The sequence below is a fragment of the Elephas maximus genome, chromosome 17 (genome assembly GCF_024166365.1).
Source record: "Elephas maximus indicus isolate mEleMax1 chromosome 17, mEleMax1 primary haplotype, whole genome shotgun sequence".
NCBI lineage: Eukaryota > Metazoa > Chordata > Mammalia > Proboscidea > Elephantidae > Elephas > Elephas maximus.
The window spans coordinates 83,947,200-83,962,072 of NC_064835.1; the positions used below are offsets into that span (position 1 = coordinate 83,947,200).

At 41.5% G+C, this 14,873-nt stretch overlaps 1 protein-coding gene across 47 annotated transcripts in view; it reads right to left on the bottom strand.

The window, feature by feature from the left end:
• The window catches only part of MAP4K4 (mitogen-activated protein kinase kinase kinase kinase 4), a 221,182-nt gene that overhangs the window by 30,470 nt on the left and 175,839 nt on the right, over positions 1 to 14,873 (bottom strand). For 15 of the 47 annotated variants that reach the window (XM_049856279.1, XM_049856276.1, XM_049856278.1 and 12 more), the window contains exons 13-15: positions 6,751 to 6,912; positions 3,940 to 4,026; positions 3,097 to 3,324 (exon numbers count right to left, since the gene is read on the bottom strand). In XM_049856279.1, coding sequence (XP_049712236.1) covers positions 3,097 to 3,324; positions 3,940 to 4,026; positions 6,751 to 6,912 — 477 coding nt within the window. Of the gene's footprint in view, positions 1 to 1,780; positions 1,943 to 3,096; positions 3,325 to 3,939; positions 4,027 to 6,750; positions 6,913 to 14,873 lie in introns of all 47 variants that reach the window. The other 32 variants (XM_049856269.1, XM_049856268.1, XM_049856280.1 and 29 more) reach the window with 3 other exon arrangements.

Genomic DNA, 14,873 nt, shown 5'->3' on the forward strand with positions numbered 1-14,873 from the left:
TGAAACAATAAATTATATACTGTTTTAAATAGTTCAATGTTGTAACTTACATAATTCTAGCTACATATCTAATACATCAGTGTATTTAATGCCAACAGAAAACACTGGATCACGTCTGCTTGAACTTTTCCAAATACAAGACTCAGAGCTAGTTCCAGGTCTCCAACTTCTGTATTTTACAGGTGAGATTCACACAGCCTCCAAGCTTCTAAAATGTTCATGATTTTTCACAGGGAAAGGCATGTAATTTAAAGTATTACCTGTAATTATAATTTAAAAAAATGAGTTCTAAAATAAATGGCCCTATAAGAAAAAAAATTTCCTCCAAAGAACGCTTTCATAGGTGTATGTTTTAGTCAAAAGTAACTTTAGACTAGAAGGAGGAACAGGGAGACTACTTCCAGCTACTACGTTAATTAATCATGACTATAAAAATGAAGTCTACACAATCCAGGAACTCCTATTTTCAAGCTGTTTGCTAGTGCTTAGATAGACAAAGATCTTCTCTATGGTTAAGTTTTAACTTTCAGAACAAAAACTTTTATTCTGGACTCTTCCAATGTGTCCACACCGGGAACCAGTATGATGCTGTTACAGAATAAGTGCTGTCAAACGTACCCAACTAGTCCCTCTTTCCTCTTACCTTCTCCTGTTTTCCTTCCATTCTTTACTCTCTGGGTTTGCCAATTCGCTGAGGGGCCAGCTCTTTACTTCTAGCCTCAAAAAGCTGTTGATCCCATGTAACAATCCCCCCTGCACCCAGATACAAACCCTTTGATTCAATACTGGTTCTTCTCTTTCTTAACCCCCCCCCATGCTGTGGTTCCTCAACTCATACCTTACAGGTCCAAGGGGATTATTTATCAGGAAGCACCTTCACATCTCATTTGAATTTGTTTTTCAGACACCATGCCTACTTCTATCACAGAAACATGAGCTTTAGTCCCCCAAGGCATGCACACGACAGGGCCAAGTGATTCATACTTAAGAACTTGTTCCCAATAGTCTAGATTTCATAGCTCCAAGAAGGAAAATGCCTAAAAGTTAAAACTATTTTCAGGAAGAGGGCAGGCACAGTGTTTTAAGGGTCTCTGAGATTTTTAACATGGGTGATCTTTGTCTACTTTCTGCTCCAGACAGCAGAGGGTTCTCTTCCAACCGTACTGCCTGACAGTTCTCCCTCACTCAGACAAGGCAGGATGCTGGTACAGACCTAATGAGAAATCTTGACCTTCACCTTGATCCACTTCATGGCAGGCCAATATCAATTCACTAGAGCTTAACCTTTTTTAGACTTTGAACCCTTTGAGGATCTGGTCAAAGGTCTTTCCCCCCAGAAATTATGTACTCTGGGACAAACCAAAAAAAAATTCTGCATGAAAACTACTTTAAAACAAGTGGGAGAAAGGCACGTTAAAATAATAATGAAGCCCTGGTTCTCCCTCCATTTACTAATAATAATAACTTCCTTAAAACGAAACTAAAAAACCTTTGTATTAGGGTAAGGAGGCACTTATTTATTAAAATTAATCTGAGTTACAGAAGGTAAAATGTTATGACAGGAAAAGAAATCACTGAATCTAGATATTCTTAAATACAACAAAAATGAAAGTCCTCCTTTTCCATTATCAACTGAGTGCATGTCCTCTTCAAATTAGTCTAAAATCACTCCTGCGCATCTCTTTCTAAATGCAGAATGAACCAAACTATCACAAGCAGGCCCGGGGCTGGACAAGCTGCCACCGAAGTCTCCACCCACAGCAGAACCGTCTGTGGCTACCTGTGGCTCCGCTGGTCTCTGCAGGGCGGGATGGACAGACTCGGCGTTGCCATTGGAAAAAGACTCTGATCTGGAAGGCACTGGAGGCTCCAAAACTCTGCCTGTCTGCTTAGACTGGGCTTCAGGGGAGCTGTGGTTAGTTTTCCTAAATCTATCTTCCACCTGCATCAGAGAATTAGAAGACATGACCCACTGTTAGTAGGGAAAGCAGTGATACCGAAGCCTGAAGGTGGGAGGGCTCTGAAGAAAAATTTTCTGTTTAACTTCAGCTACAAGAAAAGCATAGCTGGGAAAAGGGGGCGGGGGGGGGGCAGATAAAGCAGGGTTACAACGTGACTCAGGAAAGGGAAAATGCTTAAGACAAAAATTAAGCGGGTGGCCTCTCAGATCTCCTGGCCCAGAATTCTGGTTGTATACCATTTTATACTGGTAAAAAATTAATCTGCCACAACCAACTATACGAATGGGTTAAAGACTATCATCAGAAACCCAAAACACACTTTATTCCACCAAAAATAAAGCCACTCCAGAGTAAGCAAAACACTTTTTCCCCAGAAGCCACTCTCTGTGAAGGTCAGACACAGTGAAGGGCGCCACCTACTGGCCGGGATTCAACATACTGTGGAGGCATATCAGCTCCCTAATCTGCCTCGTAAAAGAGCCCTGGTAGCTCAGTGGTTAAACACCTGGCTGCTAACTCAAAGGTCAGCAGTTCAAACCCTCCAGCTGCTCCTCGGGAGAAAGATCTGGTATATTGTTTCCATAAAAATTACAGCCTTGGGAACCCTGCGGGGCAGTTCTACTCTGTCCCATAGGGTCGCTATGAGTCGGATCTTCCTAGTATCCCTGAACAGTTACGGGTTTGCCACCTCCTTGTTAGTCTGAGGCTCTGGGCAGCCCGAATGCACCATGTGGGTAACTCATCACGATAGCTGAAAAGTCAGCAAATTGGGCTATAGGCACACATCCTCATTCTATTTTTGGAAAAACAGTTGACCATTCCCTTCATTTAGATTTTTGAGAACGATTTCGCCAAACACGCTTCTGTTTAGTTTCCAATTCATCTGAGATTTGTTAACTGAGGCACTGTGATCCTCGATGGAAAAAAACCCAACTAGTCACAAGGCCCCCCACGCAAGCCCCTCCACCACTCCTCTGAAAACAAAGAAAAAGCTAGAAAACAATGAGGGTGGATCATTACCTGATCTCTGTGCCCATTCTAGCATTAATATCAGACAATTCTCAAGAGTCATCGCATTACTTTCCAGAGAAGGACCAAAACAGGACCGATGGCCAAGCAACAAAGGAGAGGCTACCTCTCGAGCTCTGTCGGCAGGCTCGTAATGGGGTTTGGGCTCTGGGGCATGATAGCTGGGCTTGCTTCTCTCCTGCGGCGGCGGCGGCGGCGGCGGCTGCGGGTGCTGCTGCGGGAGCGGCCTCCGGTGGTCATGCTGTAGAGACAGGAGATAGGCTTGTTCTTGTTGTAACTGCCTCTGGAGCCTCTCTGCCTGCCGGTGCTCCTCCATCTCCCGCCAACGGTACTCCTTGGAGAGGGAGAGGATATTAACACTAAATCCACCGACCGCGGAGACCTCGCCTCCTCCTCTGTATTCCTCAAGTTTTTTTTTTTTTTTCTTTAAAGATCATACTTTTTCCCCCCTGCTTTTTAATAAAGTATAATGGCTGGAATTTTAAATAGCATATTACCTGTGGGAAAATCTGACAGCTTGTTGCTAAGGGTAATAATCACTGAACAGAGTAAAAGAGAATTCAATTAAATGTCGGTTTCAGTGGCAAGAGATAATTATAGTACACCAGGTAAAAATCCTAAACTAGCATTCCCGACGAAGTTTTACTATATGGCGTGTGCTTTGAATCTACGGCCCCAGGCGTTCTAGTTTGTTCACTGGGCGACAAGTTCAAAGCATTGTCCAGCTACCAAACGAGAACAGTTAACTTACTAACGGAAAATAAGCAGATGCGTAAAAGCCACCTCTCAAGTTGCCCAAAATAGGAAGATCACAGAGGATGTCTCCATTTGAGCCGGTCAGCCCACAGCGCTAACCACAATGGCCTGGTCATCACCACGGCTGTGCCCAACTCAGGGAAGGGGTGTGTGAGCCCTAACGCTAGAGAAGAAGACAGACGCGGTGCGTTACCAGTAACATGGCCTGCTCCTGGAGCAGCTGCTGCTGAAGGATTTCCAGGTGCCGCTGCTCCTCCTCCAGCTGTCTCCTGATATACTCCTGTCACACAGAAATCACCCAGCAATCAATTTCCCCAAAGGAAATCTTCAGAACCACCTCAACAGAGCACCAAGAACTGCCTGCCCCAATTGTCTGTGGTGGTAATTCATTAATGATAAAGACAGGCAGTCCCTTAAGATCCATTCCTAAGGGTGCCTTTAAGTTGAATTTGTAGGTAAGCTGGAACCTACGATTCTTAGTCAGCATCAGTCACACGTTTGTCTTCGTATATAGTATATATTTTACCTTTCTATGTATATAAAACGCTTAAGAAACACTTCCAAGCCGAGAAACATTTTCATGAGCATCACAAAGCAATGCGTGCATTTGTTATTACAAACCACTCTATGTCTTTAGCTCAAATTTTTAATATAATAGGCTTTATGGCAGTTCTTTCTTAAGTTATGAGTTGTTAGTCTGACGTTCATAACCCGGGGACTGCCTGTACCTAAAACAAACAAAAAAACTATCGCTAAGGATTTTTCCAAAGCCTTGAAATTGGCCAATAAGACCTAATAAATGATGACACGCACCTCAATGATATACCTGTAGGCACTGAAAGCTTTTCTGTCAGGACACAGGATTTTAAAGGAGCACGCCATTCCTCTTAAGGATGGCAGACTTCAGAGAAATCAAGAGTTTAATTAAATAGGAAACCAGAAGGTTCTGCTTCTAATTATTAGTTATTGTTTATACCAAGCACAGACCACCCATGTTGGATATCTAAAACCAAAACCTGTATAATATTAAAACAAGAATAAACACCATTTGTACTTTCTCTGACTCAGAAGGAACCTGGGTTGACTACATTCTAGAAGCCATGGTCTGGGAACACCAGAGTTGGAAGGCTTCCTGCAAATGAACAGGCCCGGGCTCTTCCATGACGAGGCTGTGTGTCTTTGGGAATAGTGGTGGTGGTGGTGGTTTTCAATGGAAGAGGGTGATCAACCTTCCTAACAAGGAAAACCGGTCAACATTTCCAAAATACGTCAGGTGAAGAGGTAAAAATCCTGCCTTGAAGTTGCCTGCACATTAATGGGCTGGGAAATCAGGAGGCCTGGACTGTAATCTCAGCCCCACCATGTAACAGCTTTATAATCTCTACCAAGCCCTCAACCTCCCTTTTCTCAGTCTCCTCATTTGAGAAATGAGCATCAAGAATCTATTCTCCCAACTCTCAGTTCTTTTGTTTTTGTTTTGAGGGTCAAACATCAGATAGGAAATAACTCTGCAAAGTTGGGAACATTCCGTAAGCAACAATCTTCCTTCCTTTTCAATGGTGAAAAAAGCTGACTGTTCTAGAAAGGGAGGAAATCGAAGGGTCGCTGAGGAGAAATTTTATTCCGAAATTCAGAGGATTTTTTCCAGAGTGTCTACTGTCGACCGACCACTTGTACCGTGGCACACCTTTAAAAAACAGAAGAGCCACATGTATGGGTTGAGCACAAGTTTTACTTAACCAGTAACTCTCACTGGGAGAATATGAGGTAACAGAGGAATCATGGCATATAATTTCCTTACGAACTTGTAACCTACAAAGCAAATTCAGCCAAAAAACCAGTCTGTGAGAAGCTTACCTTGGAAGAGGTACCCTGCTTCTGACCTGGGCTCCAAGTCCCATTCATTTAACCCTAAACTTTCACAGCACATGCTATGGCAATAACTGCACTCGCGGTAATAGCCTTACCCAGTGATCGCTACACAAAGGACTCTGGCTCCAACTTGTTTCTTCTTTGAACTAAGTAGAATTAAACCATAACTCCAAAGACAGAGTGAGGACACTCATTTGGTTTCTGCCTTCATGACACAAGTACAACTAGAAAAATCACATCCTATCCCAATCACAAAGATTCTAACACAGAGTCAATGAACGTACAGAATACAGTCACACATGTATACGAACCCAGTCTCAGAAAACCTAAGGCATATAATTAGCATCGAGAACAATAGCTGAGTAAGCAAACTGGAAGCTGACTCCACAGTTTATAAGTATTTTAAATATGAACTTCAAATATTATTTTAATTAGTCCCCATTCTTTATTTTTTTCCCCCTAATTCAAAGCTGATAACAAAGAGTGATCAATCCAAAGACATAAAAGGCCAAGGGGTTAGTGACTGGAATCCTACCAACACCACACACAGATGAAGGCACAGTTAATTTTTCTTTGCACAGGTTGCTCAGGAAACAAAAAAAATTCTAAATAAAACTATACGTGGCATTAATAAAATGCTGTAAGTATTATTGACACCTGGCCATTAATGGCTGAACATGCTACAGAAACACTATTAGTTCTTCTAATGCTATATATACGTACATACTGAACTATATGCAAATATATTACAATATTCATTTAACCACTGGATTATTTCAAACTGTTCCCTCAGAAAATTCCTTATAGCGGGTAACAAAATTAATTACCATCCTGGTGTTTGGGGTTCACGGCATTTCAGCCAAATTCTAGAAGATATATTCAGCTATCTTTCAGATATTATACTACTAGGACATGACTTAGCTGGTTTCGAGAGGTTTCTAAAGTATGATGATTCCCGTATTTTTTTAAGACAAGAGACTGAATGTATTGTGCTTTCAACTGCATGTTTCAGCATTTTTAAACCTCTAAAGTCCTGAGTGTGTGGTATGTGTGTGTGTGTGTGTGTGCGTGCACCCGTGCACACAAAGTAACAAATCTCACAAACAGGCTGGAACGGTCTTTGTGAACTAACCTGTTCTCTTTCAACTCTCCGCTTTTCTTCTTCTGCCCGTCTCCTCTCTTCTTCTTCTTTACGTCTTCTCTCCAGTTCCTCTAGACGCCTCTTCTCTTCCTGTTCTCTCCTTCGCTGTTCACGTTCCTGCTGCCTTCTAGCTTCACGTTCTCTCCTTTGTTGCTATATAAATGAAGATGTACAATTACCAGGGATCCTCTAGTTATAGGTTTCATGATAGCTTGCTAATCAGTTACAGAATGCTAATGAGAAGTTCATGGACCCCATCCTTACTAGTCTGTTACCTCCAACTTGTCCCTTAGCCCCCAAATACACCAGGCTTCCTCATAAATGTTGGTCAAAAGAGCTACATTTATGTGACTTCTTACAGGGTTTGGTTTCATTTTGATGGAAATTATTCCCTGCTATCCACAGTAGCACAGCAACTAGGGGAAAAAGAATCCTTTATCCTTTGGTATCACTAACAGTTATCCAGGACGCTTGAGACAAAAGAAAAAGACAGAAGAGACAGGAATAAAGGACTCAAGAAGCTGGGCAAAGAAAAGGAGACAAAGAAGAAAAAAGAACCACACACCAGGGCAAGAAGAACCGATATCAAGAAGAATAACAAGCACCATTATTACTGCTACAAAACAAAAAAAAAAAAAACAAAAAAAAAACCATCGAGCACATGCTTACAGTGTATGTGGCACTGTGCTAAGTATACGACATTGTTCATTTTATTTACCTCATCTAATCCTCACAACAACCCAGGAAGTACTTAATCCCTGGCTCCACAGATGAGAAAACAGGTTCCAAAACTTAGGTGTTCTGCTCAAGGTTACCAAGCTAGCAAATCCCAAGCTATGTTGGTGTAGTTAGCAGCCATTGAGTCGATTCCAGTACATGGCAACCCCATGTGTACAGAGTAGATCTGCTCCATAGAGTTTTCAAGGCTGTGGCCATTTGGAAGGAGATCGCCAGGCCTGTCTCCCAAGGTGCCACTTGGCGGATTCAAACCGCTGACTTTTCGGCTAGTAGTGGACTGCCTAATTGTACTAACCAGGGACCCTGCCCCAAGCTTAACAACCCTGAAGTCCAGACCCTTAACCATATAACATTCTGCCACCCATTGAGACATGCATAAAGTGCTCCTGAATGACTAGACTGGTTCTGTCAGCCTTTCTAAGTCCAGGCTGTTCACAGTGATCTCGCAGCACACCTTTTCCTAATCCAACTGTTCTATGTAACTCCACAGTACAGAGCAATGCAACACACACCACTGATAACTTGTCTTATCTAGCACCAGACTGTTCGTCAGTAAAGCACTCGTAGTTGGTACTAGGTGCCATTAAGTTGGTTCTGACCTTAAGTACAACAGAATGAAACACGGCCTGGTCCTGAGCCATCCTCACAATTGTTGCTATGTTTGAGCTCATTGTTGGAACCTCCGCAGCAATCCATCTCGTTGAGAGTCTTCCTCCTATTTGCTGACCCTCTACTTCACCAAACATAACGTCCTTGTCCAGGAACTAATCCCTCCTCATTACATGTCCAAAGTACATGAGATAAAGTCTCACCATCCTCATTTCTAGGATGATTCTGACTGTACTTCTTCCAAGACAGATTTGCTCACTCTTCTGTCAGTCCATGGTATATTCAATATTCTTCACCAACACCATAATTCAAAGGCAACAATTCTTTCGCAGTCTTCCTTATTTATTGTCTATCTTTTGCATGCATATGAAGCAACTGAAAATATCACGGCTTGGGTCAGGCGCACCTTAGTCCTCAAAGTGACATCTTTGCTTTTTAACACTTTAAAGAGGTTTTCTGCAGCTGATTTGTCCAATGCAGTATGTCGTTTCATTTCTTCAACATCAGTTCCATGGGTGTTGACTGTGGTTCCAAATAAAATGAAATTCTTCACAACTTCAATATTTCCTCCGTTTATCGTGCTGTTGCTTAACGAGAATTTTTGTTTTAAGTTGAGGTGTAATCCATACAGAAGGTTGTAGTCTTTGATCGTCACCGGTAAATGCTTCAAGTCCTCTTCAATTTCAGCAAGCAAGGTTGTGTCATCTGTACAACGCAGGTTGTTACTGAGTGTTCTTCCAATCCTGATGCCCTGTTCTTCATATAGTCCAGCTTCTCGGGTTATCTGCTCAGCATACAGATCGAATAAGTATGGTGAAAGGACACAACCCTGATGCGTACCTTTCCTGACTTTAAACCTCACAGCATCCCCTTGTTCTGTCTGAACAACTGCCCCTTGGTCTAGGTATGGGTTCCTCATGAGCACAATTAAGTGTTCTGGAACTCCCATTCTTCACAATGTTATCCGTATTTTGGTATGATCCACACAGTCTAATGCCATTGCATAGTCAGTAAAACACAGGTAAATGCCTTTCGGTATTCTCTGCTTTTAGTCAAGATCTGTCTGAAGTCAGCAATGACATGCCTTGTTCCATGTCCTCTTCTGAATCTAACTTGAATTTCTGCCAGTTCCCTGTCAATGTACTGCTGCAACCGTTTTTGAACCTGTGTGTGATGTTAATGATATTACTGGATTCTGCTGGATTATGTTTCTTTGGGATGGGTGTAAATATGGAGCTCTTCCAGTCAGTTGGCCAGGTAGCACTTCCAGCGATGCATCTGTTTATTGAAACATCTCGATTGGTATTCTGTCAATTCCCGAAGACTTGTTTTTCACCAGTGCAACTTGGATACCAGCCTTCGACACTATCAGTTCTTGATCATAAGCTACCTTCTGAAATGGTGGAACACAGACCAATTCTCTTGGTACAGTGACGGTGTACTCCCTTTCATCTTTTTTGGATGCTTCCTACATCATTCCATATTTTTTTTGCTCATAGAATTCTTCCATCAATTCTTTCAGCTTGAGAAATGCAGAGCATATTCTTCCCTTTTGGTTTTCTACCTCCAGGTATTTGCACATTTCATTACAACGCTTTACTTTGTCTTCTCAAGCTGCCCTTTGAAATATTCGGCTCAGCACTTTTACTTCATCATTTTTTCAGTTCGCTTTAGCTACTCTACATTCAAGAGCAAGTCTGAGCCGCTTCTAACATCTGTTTTGGTCTTTTCAATGACCTTTGTTTTCTTCATGTATGATGTCCTTCCACAACTTGTCTGGTTTTCAGTCATTACTGTTCAATGGATCAAATTTATTCTTGAGATGGTCTCTAAATTCGGGGGTGGGGGGGTGGTATATTCAAAGTTGTGCTTTGATTCTAGTTTATTTGTTTTAATTTTCTTCAGCTTCAACTTGAACATGCATATGAGCAACAGATGGTCTGTTCCACAGCCAGCCCCTGGCCTCGTTCTGACTGATAATATCGGGCTTCTTTTTCCACACATGTAGTCCATTTGGTTCCTATGTATTTCATCTGGTGAGGTCCATGTGTACGGTCACTGTTCATGTTGTTGAAATAAGTTATTTCCAATGAATAGGTCCTTGGTATTGCAGAATTCTATCATGCAACCTCTGGTGTCGTTTCTATCACCAAGGCCATATTTTCCAACTACCGATCCTTCTTCACTGTTTCCAACTTTCACATTCCAATCACCAATAATTATCAATGCATCTTGACTGCATGTCTGATCAATTTCCGAATGCAAAATTTGGTAAAAATCTTCCATTTCTTCATCTTTGGCCTTAGCAGTTGGTGTGTAAATTTGAATAATAAACATTAACTGATCTTCCTGGTAGACGTATGGATAGCATCCTATTACTGAGAGCGTTGTGCTTCAGGAGAGGTATTGAAATGTTCTTTTTGACAATGAATACTTACATAGTACAAAGTATAAAACTAAACAATTTTTCCCATGAATATGAAAAAATGCTAGCCTGAAGACCTCTGCTATCCAACAGCACTCTCTGAAATACCGAAAATATATCTGCACTACCCCCACGTACAGTCATTAGCCACACGTTGCTGCTAAGCATATGAGAAACTTAGTTTAATTTTATTATACTTAATTTAAACAGCCACATGTGGCTAGTGGCTACTCTGTTGGAAAGCACAGATCTAGAGGACACAGAGTTAGCAAATTTCTCTTATTTGTTACATTAACTCTTCAACAGGTAAGAAAGTTCAAGGTAAAGTTATTGGGGATATCAGTCACAAATATTTATAATGGGTACACAAAGTTGGCATTTATCATGGTTTATGTATTCCTTCTCGGTTTTTCTTCCACCCTCAGCTAGCATCTTAGTTACCTAGTGCTGCTATAACAGAAATACCAAATATGAATGGCTTTAACAAACAGAAATTTATTCTTTCACAGTATAAAAGTCTAGAAGTCGGCATTCAGGGTGTCAGCTCCAGCAGAAGGCTTTCTCTCTGTCAGCTCGGGGGGTAGGTCCTGTCCATCAATCTTTCCTGGTCTAGGAGTTTCTCAGAGTAGGGACCCCAGGTCCAAAGGATACGCTCTGTCTGCTTCCAGTGCGTCTCTCTTGATGGCATGAGGTTCCCCTCCTCTCTGTTTGATTTTCTCTTTCACAACTCAGTCCTATAGATTGTGCCCTGACTCATTAACAAAACAGCCTCTAATCGTGCCTTATTAACATCATAACAGCAACAACAACAAAAAGCCACTGCTGTCCAGTGGATTCCAACTCATTGTGACCCATAGGACAGAGGAGAACTGCTCCATAGGGTTTCCAAGGAGTGCCTCGTGGACTTGACCTGCCAACCTTTTTGGTTAGCAGCCAAGCTCTTAGCTCTTAACCACCAGATTTACAACCCAATGGATAATCACATCAGATCACAAAATATGGTGGACCACCAAACAATACTGGGAATCACAGCCTAGCCAAGTTGATACACATTTTGGGGGGACACAATTCAATCCGTAACAGCTAGCATTCAATTTCAGAGAAGACATATAAAAATGACTCCCTGAGAGATCTAAAGAAAAGCCTTACACGTGCAATAACTGGAGAAAAATGATTATTTGGTATTCTAGTCTCTCTCAATTGAGTATTACATTACCATTATTTTCAATGAAGATCTGAGTTAGCTTTTAGTCCCACTTCTGCTCTTACTCCATTTGTTTTGTTCTTTTTTCTACTGCCTGCTCTTAGAATTCAATGCACAAAACTTACTAGCTTCCCCCGTGGGGGTGGGGGTCATAAAAAGAATGGAGCTCCCATCATGGTATTTAAAAGCTGCAACTTTAACGGCTAAGGCATCCTTACTAAATCAGAACACAAACACTGCCCCTATACCATGTACTTCCTGCCTGCCTCTTGCTTCTAATGCCTTTACACTTTTTTTCAAAAACTTTTCGAAAAAGAGTAAAGTAAGACACTGAAGTCTGTGTTCAAAACCAAATCTAAGAAGACAACTGAGAACAACTGTCCATGTGCCAAGGTTCTCAAAGCCCGGGGCTTTCCTATACCGATGCCATTCTCTTCCAGTAGTATTTTGGTTTTCACTCAGGTGCCAGTGGGAATGTGGGCATGAGTCTCTAACACCACGCACGTCCCCGCTTCACTTAGAAGGAAGGATGCTTCTGAATGCAGAGATCATGCCCACGTTGTTTCCGAAGAGCTAGCATCTTGCTCCTTCTTGTTTATGAATTAGCTGTTGTTGTTAGGCACCACTGAGTTGGTTCCAACTCACGGCAATTCCACGTACAACAGAATGAAACGCTGCCTGGTCCCGGTCCATCCTCACAATCGTTGTTATGCTTGAGCGCACTGTTGCAGCCACTGTGACAATCCGCCTCATCAAGAGTCTCCCTCTTTTTCGCTGACTCTCTACTTTACCAAGCATCATGTCATTCTCCAGGGAACGTTCCCTCCTGACAACATATCCAAAGTATGTGAGATGTCTCGCCATCCTTGCTTCCAAGGAGCATTCTGGTTGTACTTCTTCCCAGACAAATTTGTTCATTCTTTTGGCAGTCCATGGTATATTCAATACTCTTCACCAACACCACAACTCAAAGACATTGATTCTTCTTCGGTCTTCCTTATTCATTGTCCAGCTTCCACATGCATATGAGGCGACTGAAAACGCCATGACTTGGGTCAGACACTTCAAGGTGACATCTTTGCTTTTCAACACTTTACAGAGGTCTTTTGCAGCAGATTTGCCCAATGCAATGCGTCTTTTGATTTCTTGACCGCTGCTTTCATGGGTGTTGACTGTGGACTCAAGGACAATGAAATCCTTGACAATGTCAACATTATCAGAGTTTATCATGATGTTGCTTATTGGTCCAGTTGTGAGGATTTTTGTTTTCTTTATGTTGAGGTGCAATCCACACTGAAGGTTGTGGTCTTTGATCTTCACCAGTAAGCGCTTCAATACTCTTCACTTTCAGCAAGCAAGGTTGTGTCACCTGTGTATCACTGGTTGTTAATGAGTCGTCCTTTAATCTTATGCTGCGTTCTTCTTCATACAGTCCAGCTTCTTGGATTATTTGTTCAGCATACAGATTGAATAGGTATGGTGAAAGGATACAACCTCGGCGCACACCTTTCCTGACTTGACTGCACACGAATTAGCTATCAACCAGAAAATTAAACAAACAAAACCACTTCCCTCCACTCTAGGACTCCCTAAACAACACAATACAGAAACTTGAGGCAACAAATTTGAGTATCTTGGCCACGCAGTGTTTCTGAAGTGTTTCCCCTTTAAAACAAATTAAGCCAAGACCTTTCATTTCATATCTTTTGATGTTCTTCCATACAGGAGCACAAAGAACAGACTGGTTTTTATCAGTAGATCTCAATTAAAGTAAATACACCAGAGTTCTAGGAACATGATAATTTTTCTAACACTAGTAATAAAAAAAAAATTATGTTTTGCCAACTGGGGAAAATGGGTGCCTTTGCTTTAAACTAAAAGTGTTTAATTCCATCAGATATTCCTGCCTAGCCATGTTTCCCAAAGAGAAACATCCTTGAAACTTTTCTCTTGAGTAAAATCATTAAAAATAATATAAAAATGAAAAGGCTTCTAATAAAGGTACAGTTGGTCTCTATCTGCTTGGAGCAAGGCAGGAAGAAGGAGAGTCAGGAATAGGAGGAGGAAACAGAATGTGTGGCAAACTGTCTCCTTTGCTATGAGACCGAAGAACTGGATGGTGTCCAGCTACCATTACTGAACGTTTTGATCAAAAGTTCTATAGAAGAATCCTGATCAAAAGGTGGATAAATGAAGAACAAAATTTCAAATTCTCATGGAATCCATATTTTTTGGAGGCATGGAGGATGAACACACGCCTGAAACTACTGCCCTGAGAAAATCTTTTAAAAAAAAAAATCCCCTGAATTGTAAAAACCAAACAATAGTACAACTGGTAAAGGATGTCTACCTTCAGCACTGTGCTCTTATAAGAACTATCTACATGGGGTCAAACTGACAACGGCAACTCAAAAAAATTAGATAGGAAACTTAGGGGGCAGTAAGTATATGTTAATGAGGGAGGGTGAAAATGCTTACACAACTCGAAGAATGCAATCAATGTCACTGAATGGCACATGCAGAAATTTGAATCGGTGTATGCTTTGCTGTATGTATTCTCAAAAATAAAAACAAAATAAATAAAGCTATATATAAATGCAAGTCGGTTGCATTTATATATTTTATATATATGTGCAAGTCGGTTGCATTTATATATATATATTTATATATATATATTTTTTTACAACTCTCAGAGATATAAAATAGCCAAGACAGGTTAAAAGAACTGTTTGGAAAGTTTTAGAACATATCATGGAATCCAAGAAAGGGAAATGAAATTACTCAAAGGACGGGGGCCCGGGTCCTCATTCTGCTCCCCTGGAAACAAGTCATTTCACATCTATGAGGCACAGTTACCTGACTTGTCAAAATGGTGGTGTGGGTGGGGAAGGGCTTAGAGTGTGGGTGAGGCAGTCTGTTCTAGAAATCCAGAAATGGGAGAAGTGGTGCAGTGGATAGTCTTTGGAAGATGTCAACAGATGATGCCTAAAGTGAGGGAGAAAAGTCTTATAAGCCATGAATGGAAGTCATTCCTCTTTAAAGGTCTGAACTTTTCTCTCCCTTGCCCACCACCCAAGAGAGTGTGCCATGATGCAGTAAAAGGAGAAACATGAAGAACTGAGGTGCTATGTTTCTTCC